General features: G+C 44.3%; 1 protein-coding gene across 1 annotated transcript in view; it reads right to left on the bottom strand.

Annotated features, from left to right (window-relative positions):
* The window catches only part of LOC126295129 (uncharacterized), a 35,411-nt gene extending 15,697 nt beyond the window's left edge, over nucleotides 1–19,714 (bottom strand). Inside the window, exons 1-3 of the mRNA XM_049987399.1 lie at nucleotides 19,672–19,714; nucleotides 15,825–16,401; nucleotides 1,659–1,778 (exon numbers count right to left, since the gene is read on the bottom strand). Coding sequence (XP_049843356.1) covers nucleotides 1,659–1,778; nucleotides 15,825–16,390 — 686 coding nt within the window. The 5' untranslated portion in view covers nucleotides 16,391–16,401; nucleotides 19,672–19,714. The remainder of the gene's footprint in view (nucleotides 1–1,658; nucleotides 1,779–15,824; nucleotides 16,402–19,671) is intronic.
* Between the last annotated feature and the right edge of the window lie 3,266 nt (nucleotides 19,715–22,980).

Below are 22,980 nucleotides of genomic sequence, written 5' to 3'. Positions count from 1 at the left end.
TCAAAGATTTTCTCTACTCGGGGACTGGATGTTGTGTTGTTCTCTTCATTGTGGTTTTTGCGGTGACTTTCTATGGTACCAAACTGTTGAGGTCATCGGTCCCTAGGGTTCCCCACCATATAATTTAACTTAAACTAACCTGCGCTAAGGACAACACACACATCGATGCCTAAGGGAGGATTCGAACCTCCGATGGGGTGAGCCGCGCGAACCGTGGCAAGGCGCCTCATCATTGACATGAAAGTTGCCCAGTGTGGTGTCAACTGAAAAGACTTGCAACTCGCTGGCCGAATTATTTCCGCAGGTTCGATCTTTCGACCATCAACACCCTATGATTATTTCGTTTCATTTTTCGTCCTTTCATCCATGATTTTCGAACTCAGCCACCAGAGGTTCTCATACGCATTCCTTGTAGTAAAACAACCAACAGTCCACCAGTCACAACACTTCCCCAGTGGTGTTATTCCTACATACCACAATTATTCATTTGTATAACTTATGGGATGTGTTGAATAGCAGTGCAACAAACCCATTATTCCACACCCATTTTCTTAAGACAATTTTCTAAGATACATAACCATGAACGTAAGGAGAAACTGTATTAGACATACGAATAAAAAAATCTTTGGGAAAGGATACGGTCTCTATAATACAGGGTGTTACAAAAAGGTACGGCCAAACTTTCAGGAAACATTCGTCACCCACAAATAAAGAAAAATTGTTATGTGGAGATGTGTCCGGAAACGCTTAATTTCCATGTTTGAGCTCATTTTAGTTTCGTCAGTATGTACTGTACTTCCTCGATTCACCGCCATGATTTCATACGGGATACTCTACCTGTGCTGTTATAACATGTGCCTTTACAAGTACGACACAACATCTGGTTCATGCACGATGGAGCTCCTGCACATTTCAGTCGGAGTGTTCGTACGCTTGCTCAACAGATTCGGTGACCGATGGATTGGTAGAAGCGGACTAATTCCATGGCCTCCACGCTCTCCTGACCTCAACCCTCTTGACTTTCACTTATGGGGGCATTTGAAAGCTCTTGTCTATGCAACCTCGGTACCGAATATAGAGGCTCTTCGTGGTCGTATGGTGGACGGCCGTGATACTATACGCCATTCTCCAGGACTGCATCAGCGCATCAGGGATTCCATCCCTCGGAGGGTGGATGCATATATCCTCTCTAACGGAGGTCATTTTGAACATTTCCTGTAACAAAGTGTTTGAAGTGACGCTGGTACGTTCTGTTGCTGTGTGTTTCCATTCCACGATTAATGTGATTCGAAGAAAAGTAATAAAATGAGCTCTAACATGGAAAGTAAGCGTTTCAGGACACATGTCCACATAACATATTTTCTTTCTTTGTGTGTGAGGAATGTTTCCTGAAAGTTTGGCCGTACCTTTTTGTAAAACCCTGTATATTTGCCATACAAGTACTACTGAGTGATTATGAACTAAATGTAATTGTCACTGAATCCATCTTCTCCGATTTTAGTTTCCTCCACATTATAACTTAAAAACTACAAAAAAGCAGTAATTTTTCGTGATAGACGTTATGTCCTTTGTGGAAAAATGGAGAGAAAGCGGAATTAGTTTTTTAGCATAAGACTTGGTTAACGCACCAGTTGTGCACATACACTGCTGCAACTCACCGTAAGCGAGACACAGCGGCGCCATCAGGTGGAGGGGTGTGCTGGGACGACGTGACTGGTGGAGCTGTGGTCAGTGTCTGAGCACTGGTGGTGGGTCCCTCCTCTGTAGTCGCTGGTGTGCTGCAAACAGAGAGAGAGAGAAAGAGAGAGAGAGAGAAAGAGAGAGAGAGAGAGGCAGTGTAGGCGGCCGTGTTCTCATGGTGGCCAGAGGGCTGCATATCACAAACAATACTCACGAGCAGATGTCTACATACATACACTACTGGCCATCAAAACTGCTGCACCACGAAGGAGACGTGCTACAGACGCGAAATTTAAACGACAGGAAGAAGATGCCGTGATATGCAAATGATTAGTTTTTCAGACCATTCACACAAGGTTGGCACATGTGGAAAGTTTCCAACCGATTTCTCATACAGAAACAGCAGTTGACCGGCGTTGCCTGGTGAAACGTTGTTGTGATGCCTCGTGTAAGGAGGAGAAATGCGTACCATCACGTTTCCGCCTTTGATAAAGGTCGGATTGTAGCCTATCGCGATTGCGGTTTATCGTCTCGCTGCATTGCTGCTCGCGTTGGTCGAAATCCAATGACTGCTAGCAGAATATGGGATCGGTGGGTTCAGGAGGGTAATACGGAACGCCGTGCTGGATCCCGACGGCTTCGTATCACTAGCAGTCGAGATGACAGGCATCTTATCCGCATAGCTGTAACGGATCGTGCAGCCACGCCTCGATCCCTGAGTAGACAGATGAGGACATTTGTAGGACAACAACCATCTGCACGAACAGTTCGACGACGTTTGCAGCATCATGGACTATCAGCTCAGAGACCATGGCTGCGGTTACCCTTGACGGCACATCACAGACTGGAGCTTCTGCGATGGTGTACTCAACGACGATCCTGGGTTCAAGGTTGGCAAAACGTCATTTTTTTGGATGAATCCTGGTTCTGTTTACAGCATCGTGATGGTCGCATCCGTGTTTGGCGGCATCGCGGTGAATGCACATTGGAAGCGTGTATTCGTCGTCGCCATACTGGCGTATCACCCGGCGTGATGGTATGGGGTGCCATTGGTTACACGTCTCGGTCACCTCTTATTCGCACTGACGGCACTTTGAACAGTGGACGTTATATTTCAGATCTGTTGCGACCTGTCGCGCTACCCTTCATTCGATCCCTGCAAAAGCCAAAACTTCAGCAGGATAATGCACGACCACATGTTGCAGATCCATTGCATTCTCCGGATCTCTCACGAATTGAACAATTGAAAACGTCTGGTCAATGGCGGCCGAGCAACTGGCTCGTCACAATACGTCAGTCACTATTCTTGATGAACTGTGATATCTTGTTGAAGCTGCATGGGCAGCTGTACCTGTACAAGCGATTCAAACTCTGTTTTACTTAATGCCCAGACGTATCAAGACCATTATTACGGCCAGAGGTGGTTGTTCTGGGTACTGATTTCTCACGATCTATGCACCCAAATTGCGTGAAAATGTAATCACATATCAGTTCTAGTATAACATATTTGTCCAATGAATACCAGTTTATCATCTGCATTTCTTCTTGGTGTAGCAATTTTAATAGCCAGTAGTGTATGACAGAGCACACTCCACCAACAAAGGTAGTCAGTCACTCAACATGAACCACTTGGGCCTCCAATAAGACTAATCAGTTTTTACACTTCTACATTTCCTACAGCCATAGCTTGGAATGACAACAAGAAATTATTCCAAATGAAGTACAAACTAAAAAAAATACACTCCTGGAAATTGAAATAAGAACACCGTGAATTCATTGTCCCAGGAAGGGGAAACTTTATTGACACATTCCTGGGGTCAGATACATCACATGATCACACTGACAGACCAACAGGCACATAGACGCAGGCAACAGAGCATGCACAATGTCGGCACTAGTACAGTGTATATCCACCTTTCGCAGCAATGCAGGCTGCTATTCTCCCATGGAGACGATCGTAGAGATGCTGGATGTAGTCCTGTGGAACGGCTTGCCATGCCATTTCCACCTGGCGCCTCAGTTGGACCAGCGTTCGTGCTGGACGTGCAGACCGCGTGAGACGACGCTTCATCCAGTCCCAAGCATGCTCAAGTGGGGACAGATCCGGAGATCTTGCTGGCCAGGGTAGTTGACTTACACCTTCTAGAGCATGTTGGGTGGCACAGGATACATGCGGACGTGCATTGTCCTGTTGGAACAGCAAGTTCCCTTGCCGGTCTAGGAATGGCAGAACGATGGGTTCGATGACGGTTTGGATGTACCGTGCACTATTCAGTGTCCCCTCGACGATCACCAGACGTGTACAGCCAGTGTAGGAGATCGCTCCCCACACCATGATGCCGGGTGTTGGCCCTGTGTGCGTCGTATGCAGTCCTGATTGTGGCGCTCACCTGCACTGCGCCAAACACGCATACGACCATCATTGGCACAAAGGCAGAAGCGACTCTCATCGCTGAAGACGACACGTCTCCATTCGTCCCTCCATTCACGCCTGTCGCGACACCACTGGAGGCGGGCTGCACGATGTTGGGGCGTGAGCGGAAGACGGCCTAACGGTGTGCGGGACCGTAGCCCAGCTTCATGGAGACGGTTGCGAATGGTCCTCGCCGATACCCCAGGAGCAACAGTGTCCCTAATTTGCTGGGAAGTGGCGGTGCGGTCCCCTATGGCACTGCGTAGGATGCTACGGTCTTGGCCTGCATCCGTGCGTCGCTGCGGTCCGGTCCCAGGTCGACGGGCACGTGCACCTTCCGCCGACCACTGGCGGCAACATCGATGTAGTGTGGAGACCTCACGCCCCACGTTTTGAGCAATTCGGCGGTACGTCCACCCGGCCTCCCGCATGCCCACTATACGCCCTCGCTCAAAGTCCGTCAACTGCACATACGGTTCACGTCCACGCTGTCGGGGCATGCTACCAGTGTTAAAGACTGCGATGGAGCTCCGTATGCCACGGCAAACTGGCTGACACTGACGGCGGCGGTGCACAAATGCTGCGCAGCTAGCGCCATTCGACGGCCAACACCGCGGTTCCTGGTGTGTCCGCTGTGCCGTGCGTGTGATCATTGCTTGTACAGTCCTCTCGCAGTGTCCGGAGCAAGTATGGTGGGTCTGACACACCGGTGTCAATGTGTTCTTTTTTCCATTTCCAGGTGTGTAAGGACGAAATAGTAGCTGGAACGACAGCAGAGTTATTGGACAGGAAAAGTCAAATACGTCACTTCAGCCAGTGATCAATTAGGAGTTAGCAGTGCAGTAATCAGTCTGTCCCACGTTTTTGGATGTACATAATATAAACACCACTACGTGGTTAGGTTTAGCGCCTTTGATTAAAAATCAAAATGTCATCGGTCCTGCGTTCGAAACCCGCCTGTCTTTCAATTTGGATTAATAATCACAATTGATGGCCAAAGAGTTCTGGCATAAAAAGTAACCATCACTCTACCAACGGCCTCATAAAAGGGGGCACAGAAGCGAACATAGGTTCAGGTAAGAAACTGCCCCTAAAGGAAGAAGAATCAGCAATGATCAACGACCTGAGGATGGAGAGGGCAACGGGAACCTCTTCAGTAAGAACTCATAATATGTATCCACAGGACATGTGGCCTGTAACTGAAAAATTGTCATGATGATCTCTCCATTGGCAGGAGATTCCAGAAAATTCCCCCATTCGGATCACCTGGAGGGGACTGCCATGGGGAAGCTGATCATGAGAAAAAACATGAATGACCAACGGAAAGATAACGTTCTACGAGTGGAGGCGTGGAATCTCAGAAGGCTTAAAGTGGTAGGGAAGCTTGAAAATCTGAAAAGGGAAATGCAAATGCTCTGGCTAGGTGCAGTAGGGATCAATGTAGTGAGATGGACAGAAGACATGGATTTCGGAGCAGATAAATGTAGGGTAATATCAACAGCACCACAAATGGGACTAGGATTCGTTATGAATACGATGGTAGAGAAGAGAGTGTTTCCTGAGAACAGTCCAGTGATATGTCTATTCTTATCAGAGTCGACAGCAAACCAACACCGACGACCATAGTTCAGGTATACATGTCGACGTCACAACCTCAAGATGTAGAGCTCTAGGGTATATATGAAGTTATTGAAAAGGTAATACGGTACATAAAGGGAGATGAAAATCTAATAGTCATAGGTAATTGGAATGCAGTTCTAGAGAAGGAGTAGAACAAAATTTTACGGGAGAATGTGGGCTTCGGACAAGGAATGAGAAGGAGAAAGACTAAGTGGGTTGTTTAATAAATTTCGTCTAATAATAGTGAATACTCTGTTCAAGAATCACAAGAGGAGAACGTATATTTGGAGAAGGCCGGATGATACTGGAATATTTCAGTTAGAATACATCAAGGTCAGAAAGAGGTTCCAAAATCAGATACTGGACTATAAGGCTTACCCAGGAGCAGATATAGACTCAAATCACAATGTAGTGGGGATGAAAAGTAGGCGGAAGTTCAAGTGATTAGTCAGGAAGAATCAATATGAAAGAAATGAGATAGCGAAGTACTAAGGAATGGCGAGATACGCCTGAAGTTCTCTCAGACTATAGACACAAAAGTAAGGAATAGCTCAGTAGCCAGTACAGTTGAAGAGGAATGGACATTTCTAAAAAGGGCAATCACAGAAGTTGGAAAGAAAAATATAGATACAATGAAGGTAACTGGGAAGAAACGATGGGTAACAGAAGAAATACTTCAGCTGACCGACGAAAGAAGGAAGTAGAAATTGTTCATGGACGTTCAGGGATACAGAAATACAAGTCGCTGAGGAATGAAATAAACAGGAAGTGCAGGGAAGCTAAGAGGAAATGGCTGCATGAAAAATGTGAAGAAATCGAAAAAGAAATGGTTGTTGGAAGAACTGACTGAGCATATAGGAAAGTGAAAACAGCCTTCGGTGAAACTGAAAGCAAAGGTAGTACCATTAAGAGTGCAATGCAGAGGAGAGAGCGGATACGTGGAAAGAGCACATTGAAGGCCTGTATCAGGGGGAAGATTTCTCTGATGTGATAGAGGAAGAAACAGGAGTCTATTTAGAGGGGATGGGGGATCCAGTATGAGAATCAGAATTTAAGAGAGCTTTGGAGGACTTAAGATCAAATAAGGCACAAGAAATAGATAACATTCAGTCAGAAATTCTGAAATCATTGAGAAAGTAGCATCAAAGCGACGTTTGACGTTGCTGTCTTGAATGTATGAGTCTGATGACATGCCACTTGACTTTCGGAAAAATATCATCCACACAATTCCGAAAACTTGCCGTTTTGCTCAATGACTTTCCTTCACTTACTTCTGTGACCTCTGACAGGAAATCACGAATCCACTCACATAATTGAGACGATATTCCATAAGTACACAATTTCACTACAAGCCGCTTGTGTGGTACAGTGTCAAAAGCCTTCCGGAAATCCAGAAATACGGAATGGATATGGAATCCCTAATCAATAGCACTCAAAACTTCATGCGAATAATGAGCTAGTTGTGTTCCACAGGAACGGTTTTCTAAGCCCATGCTGACTGTGTGTCAATAGACCTTTTTCTGGGAGGTAATTTATGATGTTCGAACATAATATACGTTCTAAAATCCTGCTGCACATCGATGTCAATGATATGGGCCTGTAATTAAGTGGATTACTCCTACCTTTCTTGAATACTGGTGCAACATTTGCAACTTTCCAGTCTTTAGGTACTGATCTTTCGTCGGGCGAACGGTTATATATGAGTGTCAAGTATGGAGCTAATGCATCATCATTCTCTGAAAGGAACCTAATTGGTATACTGTCTGGACCAGAGGACTTGCTTTTATTACGTGATTTAAGTTGCTTCACTCCTCCGAGAATATTTACTACTACGTTACTCATGTTGGCAGCTGTTCTTTATTCGAATTCTGGAATATTTATTTCGTCTCCTTTTGTGAAGACATTTCGGAAGGTTGTGTTTAGTAACTCTGCTTTGGCAGCACTGTCTTCGATAGTATCTCGATTGCTTTCGCGCAGAGAAGGCATTGATTGTTTTTTGCCGCTAACATAGGACCAGAGTGTCTCTGAATTTTCTGCCGGGTTTAGAGACAAGGTTTCGTTACGGAAACTGTTATAAGCATCTCGCATTGAAGACCGCGCTAAATTTCGAGCTTGTGTAAAAGATCGCCAATCTTGTGGATTTTGCATCTGTTTAAATGTGGCATGTTTGTTTCGTTGTTTCTGCAACAATGTTCTGACCCGTTTTGTGTACGAAGGAGGATCAACTCCGTCGTTTGTTAATTTATTTGGTATAGATCTCTCAATTGCTGACGATACTATTTCTTTGAAATCAAGCCATATCTGGTCTACACTTATATTATTAATTTGGCATGGTATGTGACAGATCCTGGATTTCCGTAGTCTCAAAAGTCTTTCACACTACAAGCAGTGCCCGTATTTTACCTGGCAAGTGGAAAACTTATTTGTGTTCGAGAGCATTCCTCCTATATTTTCGGATAATGCACCACAAAATGGAATAAACGCATGGCGGCATCCTCTTGAGGTTCCCATTCTGTTTCTACTGGTCATGAAGTGGGTGTGTGATTGTGTGTGTCAGCTTGTCTCTTGCAAGGGGCCATTGACGAATTTATCGTCTACATACCGATAGAACCAGATACGCTTGAGTTGGATTGATTCCAGGGCCTACATTGAAATACTACAAAGACATGCTGGTGAACACAGGTGAACGTGGATTCTCTAAGGCTACTCATTCTGCCTGCTTGGAGCAGCCACCGTGGAAAAAAAAAGTATGTCAACACCGAGACATGTCTGAAAGGATCGGTCATCCATATGTCACATTTCTCACCTGTACATACCAGCCAGCCGAGGTGGCCGAGCGGTTCTAGGTGCTACAGTCTGGAAGCACTCGACCGATACGGTCGCATGCTCGAATCCTGCCTCGGGCATTGATGTGTATGACCTTAGGTTAGTTAGGTTTAAGTAGTTCTAAGTTGTAGAGGACTGATGTCCTCCGCAGTTAAGTCCCATAGTGCTCAGAGCCATTTGAACCATTTTTGTACATACCAAGGATTCTCGTGAAGAAACTCTGGTAAAAACAGAGACAACGCCCACAGGCATGGCGGTATCGCGCTTACGGTTTTAAGGCATTCAAGGTAATTCATAGCATTACAAGTATGATGTGACCAGTTTGTGCTCTAAGGACTACACGACCGCTTCAGGTATTAGGGAGTGACTATGTCGGCACAGAAAGTTGCTAATAATAGGGTGTAAAGACATCCCACTTTCTTGAACCTTTCGAGTCCATAAAATCTCAGTGGAACTGGTGATCTTTGTCGTAGTGGCTTAAGAAGTTCGTGGGCAAGCTGGGTTCTTTGAGAGGTGCCATAACCTTCCTGTTTACGCTCTTGGTCTGATTAATGTCAGTCTTCTCGCGTGCACTGTCTTCTAGCAGGCCTCATATTGTGAGATAAGGTCACAGTTTTGCTCCCCTTGTTGGCTAATAAGGCTATGACATCTGAATCTTTTGTTAGGTCCTATATGACTGCCCCTGGCCTGCCAGAGAGGGTTGGTTTCATAGGTCTTGTTCACGTGAGAAAACCACAGGTTTTGCTACATACATACCCCGTTGCTTCAGGTAGATGCGCTGTAACGTCCATGACAGCTGTGGATTTAGATGTGCGTTCAAAACTGAGTGTTATGTGGTAAGATCTTATGGGACCAAACTGCTGAGGACATCGGTCCGTAAACTTACACACTGTTTAGTCTAACTTAAACTAACTTACTCCAGGACAACAAACACACACCCGTGCCCGAGGGGGGACTCGAACCTCCGACGGAGGTAGCTGCGCGGACTGTGACAAGGTGCCTGACACCACGCGGCTACCCCGTGCGGCCTGTGAAGAAGTGAAACTGCACTCTCATCCAGTGGCTCGGCTGACGGCGGTTCCACTGGATGCATTATAAGATTGTCGCGCTGATACGAGGGCTATTCCGAAAGTTTTTAGCAGCCCGTAAACCGTAAGGCGGAGGACAACGGGGTTGCTCTCAATCGAAAGCGCGAAGTCTTTGGACCGTGGGACACGCGCGCGCAGCCCCTGGCTAGCGGTGATCCCCCTACAGCGCGTTAAGAAAGCACAGGCAGTGCTGAGTCAGAGACGGAGCAGGATGGAGCTGTCGCGCCGTGACTTTCGCGCCATGATTTTTTACGATCATAAAAAGGGTTTAAGTGGCGAAGAATGCCATTCTTCTTGGCTGTGTGTTTTTGGTGAAGCTTCCCCTTCTAGAGCCACAGTTGGAAACTGGTTTCGTGAGTTTTCGAGTGGTCGGCAGTCAATTGAAGATGAACCTAGCACAGGTCGGCCAGCAACAGCTGTGACTCCTGAAAACATTGATGCAGTGAGGAAAATGATCAAAGAAGATCCACATCTTACATTTTGCGACATTGAAGGGGCCCTAAATATTGGATCAACAGCAGCATAGACCATCGTTCATAGTCACTTAGGCCTTACTAAGAGATGTGCCCGTTGGGTGCCACATTCCGTGACAGAAAGCCAAAAGGAGGCGAGAGTGAGCTGGTGTCGTTTCATGCTCGAAAAATTCAATGGAGGGAAGTCCCAAGACACCTACAATATCGTCTAAGGTGATGAAACGTGGGTCTACCATTATGACCCTGAAACGAAGAGACAGTCTTCTGTGTGGTGCTTTCCAGGGGAGGAACCACCCACAAAAGTTCGCCGAAGTCGGAGCTCTGGGAAAAAGCTGGTGGCAACTTTTTTCACAAAGATCGGGCATCTCACCTCTGTGACCTCACACGTCGTACAGTAAATGCTGAATGGTACGTGAACGATTGTCTTCCAAAACTCTCGCCACATGGAAGTCACAGCATCCAAAGCCAAAGAGTGGGCACTGTCTGTTGCATCACGACAATGTATCTGCGCACAGGGCTGCAAGAACGATGGACTTTCTGGAGAAGGAAAAAGTGCGAGTGTTACCCCATCCCCTCTATTCACCTGTGCCTTCTTTCTGTTCCCTAAGACTAAGGAAAAAATTCGAGGGCAGCGGTTATCATCAGCTGAAGAGGCCATGCCAGTGTATGAGAGTGCACTAAGTGACATCCCAACAGAAGCTTGGACTGACACATTTTGTAAGTGGTTTCAGAGAATGGAAAAATGTATACATGCTAATGGAGAGTATTTTTAAAAGTTGTAAACGTTTTTTTGCAAATAAAATTTTTCACACATTCTGCTAAAAAATTTCGGCATAGCCCTCGTATATGCTCTAATTTTTATGTTTTACATGCACTAGCCTACGTCTGTGGCCCATATGAAGGGCTTATTTCAGTAGTGGGACAAGTCCATTACCTCCACTTTCCTGTCTATAATGTTTCTGTAATTAATGAGCCAAACAAACGGAAAGTAAGGTTCATCTCTAGCAAGAAGCCATATGCTTGAATATTTCTGATATCTCAACTGCAGATTTTTCAGAGCTCATTTTAGTACTCTGTATCTCAATATGAACAAAAATGGACTTGTAGCACTATTGAAATACGCCCTCCATATGACACCATCAATCCTTTCACACGTTCAGTAGCGACCAACTACAGATGCGCTTGAATGGTTCTTTGTTATTTGATGGGGAGTAGGAGATTGGTGTTTAGCATCCCGACGACAGTGACGTCATTAGAGATGGGTTTTTTATTCGAGTCCAGGCACCAGTGTGTGTCTTATGCTTGTCAGACATTGAGTTTAAGTATCCTCCAGTGCGATCATCAATACTAATGCAAGGCTCCCTACTAGTGCCATTATCTCATGAGAGACTCGTGAAGGCTGGCACTGTCAGGTTAGACTGCTGAGGTGTGCAGCCATACATCTGTCAGCTCCACAGTGTTTGTGCCACATAATGCTTACTGTGAGATAGGATTGCGGGGATGATGTTGTAACACTGAGAGGCTTTAATAAATCTAACAGTTTCGCCAAGTCATGATTTACTGCATGGCATTATGAGATGATAAGTAATGTTGATATATCTCTTGCCTCCTTAAACTGTGTCGCAGCATACTACAATATTCCTACTATTTGTAAAGAGTGATATACTTATTCCTCCTCTTCATGTAACATGACATCATTTATACGTATCTTATTTTCAGCAGCAACAGCAGTGAAACCAAAATACTAGAGGCTACATTTCTTAAAGAAATGCACTGCCATCCATACATCATGCTGAAGAAGGTATATATCGCCTGCCTGGCTGCAAACTGCACACATCAGTGTGTCTGTTTGTGTACAATGCGTAACATCTTTGTGTGCACAGCAAGAGTGCCATATACTAAGTACACCACCAAACATCATTGGTTCAATGGCTTAATGCCAGAAGTTAAATATCGATTTGCTGTAGGCAAGCAGTGTAACATACCTAATGACTGCAAGTGAGCTCGGACTGTTTAAGGGGACCACACCATGGTTCAGGTCGACAAAAATCGATTTTCGGTTTTCATCATATTTCAATGTCTTAAGGCTTTATTTATGTACTCTGAAAATGATTTTACTGAAAAAAAATTTTTTCCGAGCCTTTAAAGAGCATTTTCCTAACACGTGTGTCTATGTGTCATGCCCTCTTTTCTGTCATCCAATTTTCAGCATATATTTTAAATCTTTTATCCCCTATTGCATGTTAGGGATTTTTTTACGCCCGAGTGTGTTGGCTATCCTTGGAATGCAACTTTTCGGTATTCTTTTGTTTCTGCTGTTTGTAAACAACACGCCTTCAAACACGCAGTTAGTTTTGTTCGCGTGTGATTGCGAGTAGATGTTATACTTACGTTTGCAGTGCCTGTTTACGTGTGTTTTGTTATATTTATTGAAGATGACGAAACTTGAAGGCATTCTTCAACGCGTGCATCATCAAAGAACCTTTCACCATTTCAAGACAGTTACAACGAATTTGCTGTAAGTGACAAGGGGTGCAGTAACATTATTATAAATTTGAGAATATTATCAGATGTAATTTGTTCAATGTAGACAGTGTGGTGAGTCACAGAGTGTGAAAATTTGTAAGTGTGCCTGTGGGAGAAAAGGCCTAGCAATTGCTTTGGATTTAATTTGCACTAAATGCTATGATTTCATTTATGAGTTCTTCGAAACCAGACGCCAGTGGCCCTTATGAAATCAATACTAGATTAGTTTATGCCTTACGATCCATTGGCAACGGCATGGCTGCAGGGAAAACATTTTGTTCAGTGATGAACTTAACATCAGCCACCAAATAAGTTTGGAAAACTGACTGCAGTATTAGAGAAAGCTGTATTAGAGGTCAGTGAGGAAAGCATGAAGATGGCTGCTACGGAATCAGTGGAAGAAAATGATGGTTGTTTGAATATTGCAGTTGCAGTTGATGCAAGTTGGCAGAAAAGAGGACATACTTCTCTGAATGAAGTAGTTACTACCACGAGTGTAGACACCGGTAAAGTGTTAAATGTGGAGATAATGTCTAAATATTGCAAATGTTATTAAGCCAATGAACATTAAGAACACAACTGTGTGGCTAATTTTAGAGGAACAAGTGGTGGTACGGAAGTTCATGGAGTACAAAAAATATTTCATCACTGTGTAGAAACAAGAGGCACATGGTACACCAATATTTGGGCGATGGTGACAGCAAGGTATACAACAATGTGGTGAACTCTAAGCCATATGGAAGTGCCATTATTAGCACAATAGAATGTGTAGGCCATGTACAAAAACGTTTGTGAAGAAGGCAGAGAAAACTAACTGTTGATATGAGAGGAAAAAAATTAGAAGATGGAAAATTGTTGAACGGACAGGATCGGTTAACTAAAACTGAAATAGAAAACTTTCAGTTATACTATGGGCAGGCAATTGGAGAATCTTATTCTCACCAGCATTCTCTTCCTGCTGCTGTTATTGCAGCAATGAAACCTATTTTCAGAGACTTGGCTCATCCTGACCTTCTAAGTAAATGTCTGCATGGGCACACACAGAACCCGAATGAATGATTCAGCAACATAATTTGGAACTGCCTTCCTAAAACCGTACTTGTAGGCATGCATACAATGAACTTGGAGTTCATGATGCTGTTATTACATTCAATTGTGGTAATACTGAAAAGTATTGGGTACTGAAAAAGCTGGGAATTAATCCTGGCGAAAATATGATCACTGGGCTGCAACATTGCGATAAAATGAGGATAGCCGATGCAGACAGGTCTGCATCTAATATGGCCAAGGAAGCAAGACAAACATCCAGGAAGCTGAAAAAGAAGCTGGAAGACCTAATAGAGGCCAAAGAAAGGCCATCATATGCACCAGGACAGTTTTAATTAAGGGTAAGTAACAAATTTCAAACGTTTTTCTTGAAAGTCAGTTTCCCACAAACTAAAATTTTCAGTACATATGCCCCATTATATCAGAAACTATCATAGACAAATGAATTAATTTTTCAGAGACTGCATAACATAAAAAAGCCACCTCTGGCACTACATTCATTAATGTTCCCCCATTAGCAAGTTCAAAAAAATATTTTCTGCAGAAAAAACTTAATATTTTTGTTAATAAATCAAAAAAAGGATTCGTTAAAAGTTATAAAATTGATAAATTAGATTTTAGTATTGTTGACTCTATTAGCGTCATGTAACATACAGTAAAAATATTAAGGTCCTGCATCAAATAGTTTTTTTCAGAAATGGGTCAAGTACTTGCCTAAATTAACATGCGTTAGATAGGCAGGGTGTGGGCCCCTTAAAAGCCAAAACAGTTTACAAGTCTACGAAAAATTTCAATCTTCCATGTTGTTTTTTAGATAACTTAACTGCTAATATACATAATTCAGTTTTGCAGATTAGTAGAGGCTCTTATGGGAATTGAGTGCAAACACTGTAAACTCTTACAAGGGAACCTCCCCATCGCACCCCCCTCAGATTTAGTTATAAGTTGGCACAGTGGATAGGCCTTGAAAAATTGAACACAGATCAATCGAGAAAACAGGAAGAAGTTGTGTGGAACTATGAAAAAAATAAGCAAAATATACAAACTGAGTAGTCCATGGGCAAGATAGGCAACATCAAGGAGAGTGTGAGCTCAGGTGCGCCGTGGTCCAGTAGTTGACGTGAGCGGCTGCGGAGCGCGAGATCCTTAGTTCAAGTCTTCCTTCGATTGAAAATTTTAATCTTTTATTTTCAGACAATTATTATCTGTCCGTCCGTCCGTCCGATGCGAGGTAACTGCGCCGTAGTATGGGGACGCTACACACGGAAAAATTTGAAAACGTTAAAAACATACGTTTTGACAGAGCACAGGGAAAACTGTGCGACTGTGAAACTGTTGCATTCACTTGTTGCAGTTTATGTGACAAGCTCTTATGTTTCCATCACTTTTTTATTATGAAATCCACAAGAAAACCTAAATCGGATAAGGTAGAAGAATCTTTTTACCCATTCGGCAAATGTACAAGTTAGGTGGGTAGACAACATTTTCCTGTCATGTGACGCACATGCCGTCACCAGTGTCGTATAGAATCTATCAGACGTGTTTTCCTGTGGAGGAATCGGTTGACCTATGACCTTGCGATCAAATGTTTTCGTTTCCCATTGGAGAGCCACGTCCTTTCGTCTACTAATCGCACGGTTTTGCGGTTGCGGTCGCAAAACACAGACACTAAACTTATTACAGTGAACAGGGACGTCAATGAACGAACGGGCAGATCATAACTTTGCGAAAATAAAGAAAGTAAATTTTCCACTCGAGGGATGACTTGAACCAAGGACCTCTCATTCTGGAGCTGCTCACGCTAACCACGGGACCCCAGCGCTCCTGACCTAACACCATCCTTGATGTTGCCTATCTTGCCCATGGACTACTCAGCTTGTATATTTTGCTTATTTTTTTCGTAGTTCCACATATCTTCTTCCTGTTTTCTCGATTGATATGTGTTCTAATTTTCAAGGCCTATCCACTGTGCCAACTTATAGCTAAATCTGAGGGGGGTGCGATGGGGAGGTTCCCTTGTTAGTAAACGTGCAATGGCATCCAGAGATACATGTCTATGGAAACTTTGTGGCAAACTTTGTGGGCTTGGCAACGAAAAACAAAATCATGTAGAGATGGGAAGCTCAAAGGAAGGGCTTGTTTGGTGCTTACCTGACTTCCGCTGGTGGATCAGCGAGCAGCCGACTCACTTCGATCAGTTCTTGAGGGTGGCTGCACATCGCGTCAGCCCAGCCCTGCGTTGAGAACACCTGGAAGCCGTGGGCCTTTATGAAGGCGGTGGCGGCCGCTGTGAGCTTCGGACACGAGTGCCTCACTGCCAGCACAGCTGGGGCCGCTGCGTTCTCAGTGGTCAGCTCAGCTGCCACCTGCTGCTCACAGACATCCTTCAGCGCTGACAGGCCGTACTTGTCGGCTGCAGCTAACAGGTGTTGTGCCGTGCCGGATAGCCGGGGGGTCTGCAGGGTGTAGATGTAGGACAGCACCTGCCTCAGCACTTCAGCCTCCACGTCTGTAATGCTGACCCTTCCGCTGCTGGCCTCCAGCGTGTCATGCTGGAACATTGCCTGGAACACGGGGCTCCTGGCGGCCAGGACAGCGCGGTGGGCCGCGAGCTGCGTCTCGCCCGCCACCAGGGTGACGACGGCACCGTCCCCCGCGTCGAGAAGGGCGCCCAGGTCCACTGCGCCAGCCACTTGGACGTCTGTAACTGCCGCCATTGTAGATAAACCTGAAACACAGCGCCAGTGAGCAGCCCTTTTCCCTTCTGCACCACCCGCAAGACCTCTACGATGCTTGTGCAGACTTGTTTGCGGCGTAGAGTAGTAAAAGGTGTTCGTAACAAGTCAACTGCAACACCGTGGTACACTGTGTCATCAAAAATATCCGGACACCCCCTAAAATCATACCTGCCACCTACTGCCAGGTACCCCATATCAGCGATCTCAGTAGTCAGTAGACATCTCGAGAAACCAGACTCGTGTGCTCTGCAGAACTCATGGACTTTGAATGCTCTCTGATGATTGGGTGTCACTCCTGTCATACGTCTGCTGGCGAGATTTGCACACTCCTAAACATTCCTATGTCCACTGTTTCCGATGTGATAGTGAAGTGGAAACGTGAAGGGACACGTACAGCACCAAATCTTACAGGCCGACCTCATCTGCTGACTGACAGAGACCGCCGACAGTTGAAGAGGGTCGTAATGTGTAATAAGCAGGCATGAATTCAGACCATCGCACAGGAATTCCAAACTGCATCAGGATGCGCTGCAAGTACTGTGACAGTTAGGCGGGAGGTGAGAAAGCTTGGATTTCATGGTCGAGCGGCTGCTCATAAGCCAAACATCACGCCAGGGAAAGCAAACGACGCCTAGCGTGGTGCGAGGAGCGTAAACATTGGATGTTTGAACAGTGGAGAAACGTTGTGTGGGGTGACGAATCACGGTACACATTGTAGCGATCCGATGGCAGGGTGCCAGCGTGTGTAGTGCCAACAGTGAAATTCGGAGACGGTGCTGTTATCGTGTGGTCGCGTTTTTTATTTGCGTGGCACTATCACACTACATGTGTGCTTTGATATTTTAAGCACCTTCTTGCTTCCCCCTGTCGAAGAGCAAAAAAATGGTTCAAATGACTTTGAGCACTATGGGACTTAACTTCTAAGGTCATCAGTCCGCTAGAACTTAGAACTACTTAAACCTAACCTAAGGACATCACACACATCCATGCCCGAGCCAGGATTCGAACCTGCGACCGTAGCAGTCGCACGGTTCCGGACTGCGCGCCTAGAACCGCGAGACCACCGCGGCCGGCGAAACATTAATGTTTAATCGAGTCTTTTAGAGATTTTAGAAGATTCCGTGACATGGACGTTCCATGAATGCGAATGTACTTACAGTCTGTGAATAGCAGCTGTTTTGCTTGTTTATAACTTCCATGTCAATGAGATACGATTTCCTTAATGGAGCCAAAGTTGCAGTACTGAGAAGGTAAAAGATGTTTCGCTCCCTCTTTTTAATTATGCTTCTATGATCGTACCTAAACGCTGGAAAATTACTGAAGACACACCAATACTCAAAAAGGGAAGTAGGAGTAATCCGCTGAATTACAGGCCCGTATCATTAACGTATACTGTATTGGTACGTTATGAAGTACCTCGAAGAAAACGATTTATTGACTCATACTCATCACGGATTCAGGAAATATCATTCTTGCGGAACACAGCTAGCTATTTATACTCACGAAGTAATGAGTACTATTGACAGGAGGTCTCAAATTGATTCCGTATTTTTAGATTTCCAGAAGGCTTTCGACACCGTTCCTCACAAGCGTCTTCTAACTAAACCGCGTGCCTATGAAATATCGCCTCAGTTGTGCGACTGGATTTGTGATTTCCTGTCAGAAAGGTCATAGTGCGTAGTAATAGACGGAAAGTCGTCGAGTAAAACAGAAGTAATATCCGGCGTTGCCCAAGGAAGTGTTATAGTTTCCGATCTATATTAACGACGTAGGAGGCAATGTGAGTAGCTGTCTTCGAATGTTTGCAGATGATGCTGTCATTTACCGTCCTTTAAGGTCATCAGATGACCAAAACGAATTGCAAAATGACTTAGATAGGATATCTGCGTGGTGCGAAAAGCGGCATCTGACGCTGCGTAAAGAAAAGTGTGAAGTTATTCACATGGGTACTAAAAGAAATCAGCTAAATTTCGATTACGCGATATGTCACACAAATCTGAAGGCTGTAAATTCAACTAAATACTCTGGAATTACAATTACAAATAACCTAAATTAGAACAATCACATAGAGATAATGTCGTGGGTAGAGCAAACCAAAGACTGCGACTCATTGGCAGAACACTTAGAAGGTGCAACAGGTCTACCAAAGAGCCTGCTTACACGACGCTTGTCCGCCCTATTCTGGAGTATTGGTGTGTAGTGTGTGGTCCGCATCATGTGGGACTGACGGATGACATCGAAAATCTACAAAGAAGAGGAGCTCGTTTTGTATTATCGCTGAACAGGGCCACAGGCATGATACGTGAATTGGAGTGGCAATCATTAAAACAAAGGCGTTTCTCGTTGCGACGGGAGCTTCTCATGAAATTTCAATCACCAGTTTTCTCCTCCGATAGCGAGAACATTCTGTTGGCACTCACCTACAGAGGGAGAAATGATCATCACGATAAAATAAGAGAAATCAGGGCTCGCACAGAAAAATGTAAGTGCTCGTTTTTCCCGCTCGCCGTTCGGGAGTGGAACGGCAGAGAGACAGCTTGAAGGTGGTTCATTGCACCCTTGCTTTATTGTGAATAGCAGAGTAATCACGTACATGTAAATGTTTCCAGTTAGAATTACAATTACACGTAGACGTCTGAAACATTTATGTGTTTCTTAGGACATAAACTGACGTACAAACTTTCTCACCACTTCGCTGTTTCTTTTTTTCACAGTTGAGTTGTGTGGACTCTTCTGTAATACACATGTGTCTGAATAATGTGTCTAGAACAGAGCATACAGTATAAAACCTAGTGTTTGATATCTACGTAACTGCGAGAGGGTTTCCGTCGAACTGGGCTGTGCTTAGCTTGCTACATGACGAAATATGACTTAATTTGCTACTCACTGAGCGAGAACCCTTTAGTGAAAGAGTATACAAATTAAATCCCGACTCTATGCAGCCTAACTTACGATAAAGTATCGTGACTGGCGTCTTTCGGCTTAAGCAAAAGCTTCTTTTTTGCCAACTTTGAAACGTAAAAACGGTCGAAACCGAAGTAGAAGACTGCTGCAAACTTGGACCCAACGACAGCAAACCTGTCGCAGGCCGCGCTCTGATGAGAACAGTTGCTTGTATTAAGGTCTTGCATTCTGTTCAGGTGCAAATTCCTCAGCTGCCGCAGACACACTTAATCGAGATTGACGTTTGAAGGCGAATAATCGACTACCAGAGCAGAAAGAAACACTGGACAAGTGGGTGCTGTAACGCCTCTACTCACCCTCAAGTGTGTGGAGAGGTGACGTCAGGCAGTGAGACCAGCACAGGAGGCTACGTAGACAGAATGGGACCACTGCTTCTGCCGAGGTATATATGTAGCTCACGGCTGATGGGCCACGTGACGTAACCGCGTCTTGCAATCGCTGCACGCGTGACAGTCCAGAGGTGGCAGGATTAGATAAGCCACATCTCGAGTGTTTATTATCAGGTGTCACAGACTTAGCTAACGAGTGCGCTGTGTCATTAGGCTTAGGAAACCGTCTGACTCTCACACAGATATCCAGGAATGCCAAATATGAAATTATCTTCCTAAAGTGATTGGCATTTGTTGTGAAATGTATTGGCAGTTGCGAATAGGAGCAATCATAATCTGTATAAGGGAATGATGTTGTTGTTGTTGTTGTGGTCTTCAGTTCTGAGATTGGTTTGATGCAGCTCTCCATGCTGCCCTATCCTGTGCAAGCTTCTTCATCTCCCATTACTTACTGCAACCTTCATCCTTCTGAATCTGCTTAGTGTATTCATCTCTTGGTCTCCCTCTATGATTTTTGCCCTCCACGCTGCCCTCCATTGCTAAAGTGGTAATCTCTTGATGCCTCAGAACATATCGTACTAACTGGTCCCTTCTTTTTGTCAAGTTGTGACACAAGCTTCTCTTCTCCCCAATTCTATTCAATACCTCCTCATTACGTATGTGATCTATCCATCTAATTTTCAGCATTCTCCTATAGCACCACATTTCGAAAGATTCTATTCTCTTCTTGTCCAAACTATTTATCGTCCACGTTTCACTTCCATACATGGCCACACTCCATACAATTACTTTCCGATACGACTTCCTGACACTTACATCTACACTCGATGTTAACAAATTTCTCTTCTTCAGAAATGCTTTTCTTGCCATTGCCAGTCTACATTTTATATCCTCTATACTTCGACCATCATCAGTTATTTTGCTCCTCAAATAACAAAACTCCTTTTCTACTTTAAGTGTCTCATTTCCTAATCTAATTCCCTCAGCATCACCCGACTTAATTCGACTACATTTCATTCTCCTCGTTTTGCTTCTGTTGATGTTAATCTTATATACTCCTTTCAAGAGACTGTCCTTTCCGTTCAACTGCTCTTCCAAGTCCTTTACTGTCTCTGATAGAACTACAATGTCATCGGCGAACCTCAAAGTTTTTATTTCTTCTCCACGGATTTTAATACCTACTCCGAATTTTTCTTTTGTTTCCTTTACTGCTTGCGCAATATACAGATTGGACAACATCGGGGAGAGGCTACAACCCTGTCTCACTCTCTTCCCAACCACTACTTCCCTTTCAAGCCCCTCGACCCTTATAACTGCCATCTGGTTTCTGTACAAACTGTAAATAGCCTTTCGCTCCCTGTATTTTACGCCTGCCACCTTTAGAAATTGAAAGAGAGTATTACAGTCTACATTGTCAAAAGCTTTCCCTAAGTCTACAAATGCTAGAAACGTAGGTTTGCCTTTGCTTAATCTTTCTTCTAAGTCGTAAGGTCAGTATTGCCTCACGTGTTCCAATATGTCTACGGAATCCAAACTGATTTTCCCCGAGGTCGGCTTCTACTAGTTTTTCCATTCGTCTGTAAGGAATTCGTGTTAGTATTTTGCAGCTGTGACTTATTAAACTTTCACATCTGTCAACACCTGGTTTCTTTGCGATTGGAATTATTATATTCTTCTTAAAGTCTGACGGTACTTCGCCTGTCTCGTACTTCTTGCTCACCAGATGGCAGAGTTTTGTCAGAAGTGGCTCTCCCAAGGCCGTCATTAGTTCTAATGGAATGTTGTTTCGACTCAGGTCTTTCAGTGCTGTGTCAAACTCTTCACGAATGATAGCAACTAAAATTTGTGCCAGACGGAGACGCGAACTCACGTTCCCTGCTGTACTAGAGCGGTCGCCGTAACCGCTTCGGCTATTTGTGCACGACTCACGACGTGGTCCTCAAACTTCCATATGTCGTCGTTCCCGAGTCTGAACCTGCAGTTGTACACACATCATACACTTAACTGAAAGTCGCTGCTGGTATCGGCGTGTAAATACGATACTCCAGTGCCTGTGCTGTTGGAAGACTCCTTCGCACTCTTCCCGAGTCCAGTGTCTCCCGTAGACGAGGACACCCTCCGACAACGCATCGATGCTCTCTGCTAAAACATTTACCTACCCTCAGAATAGTGGCGTCTCATTTCTTGTTTCTTATTTACACGTCAAGTTCCGTAGGACCAATTTGAGGAGCAAATCTCCAAGGTCATGGTACGTGTCAGTACATGAACTTGTAACATAAAAGTAATAACAGATAAAAGTAAATATTCATGAACCTGAAAAAAAGTCAGTCCATAAGGTTACGTAAACGCTATCAGCAATACAATAAGAATCAACTTAATTTTTCAAGGAACTCCTCGACAGAATAGGAGGAGTGACCCATGAGGAAACTCTTCAGTTTCGATTTGCAAGAGCGCGGATTACTGCTAAGATTTTTGAATTCGAGTGGCAGCTTATTGAAAATGGATGGAGCGGTATACTGCACACCTTTTTGCACAAGAGTTAAGGAAGTCCAGTCCAAATGGAGGTTTGATTTCTGCCGAGTATTAACCGAGTGAAAGCTGCGTATTCTTGGAAATAAACTTATATTGGTAACAAAAACGACAATAAGGAATATACATATTGCGAGGCCAATGTCAAAATACCCAGACTCGAGAACAGAGGTCGACAAGAGGTTCGTGAACTCACACCACTTTTGCCCGAACCGCCCGTTTCTGAGCCAAAAATATCCTTCTAGAATGGGAAGAAGAGTTACCCCAAAACATAACACCATACGACATAAGTCAACGAAAATAAGCAAAGTAGACTAATTTACGTGTAGAAATATCACTCACTTTTTATACCGTTCTAATAGTGAAAATGACAGTATTAAGTCTTGGAACAAGATCCTGAACATGGGCTTTCCACGACAGTTTACTATCTTTCTAAATACCTAGGAATTTGAACTGTTCTGTTTCACTAATCATATGCCAGTTCTGTGAGATTAAAACGTCAGGTTTTGTTGAATTTTGTTGAATCCCTGGGGCAACCCCCACTTGACAATACCCCACTCAGATCCCACATCACAGCCGTTATCAACATTGTGAATAATGACCTTTTGCTGCCTGTTGCTAAAGTAAGAGGTGAACCAATTGTGAGCTACTCCCCTTATTACGTAATGGTCCAACTTCTGGAGCAATATTGTGAGATTCACACAGTCAAATGCCTTTGTTAAATCAAAAAATACGCCAAGCGTTGGA

This window comes from Schistocerca gregaria, chromosome 11 (genome assembly GCF_023897955.1).
Source record: "Schistocerca gregaria isolate iqSchGreg1 chromosome 11, iqSchGreg1.2, whole genome shotgun sequence".
Lineage (NCBI taxonomy): Eukaryota > Metazoa > Arthropoda > Insecta > Orthoptera > Acrididae > Schistocerca > Schistocerca gregaria.
This window is presented reverse-complemented; position numbering and strand designations above follow the sequence as displayed.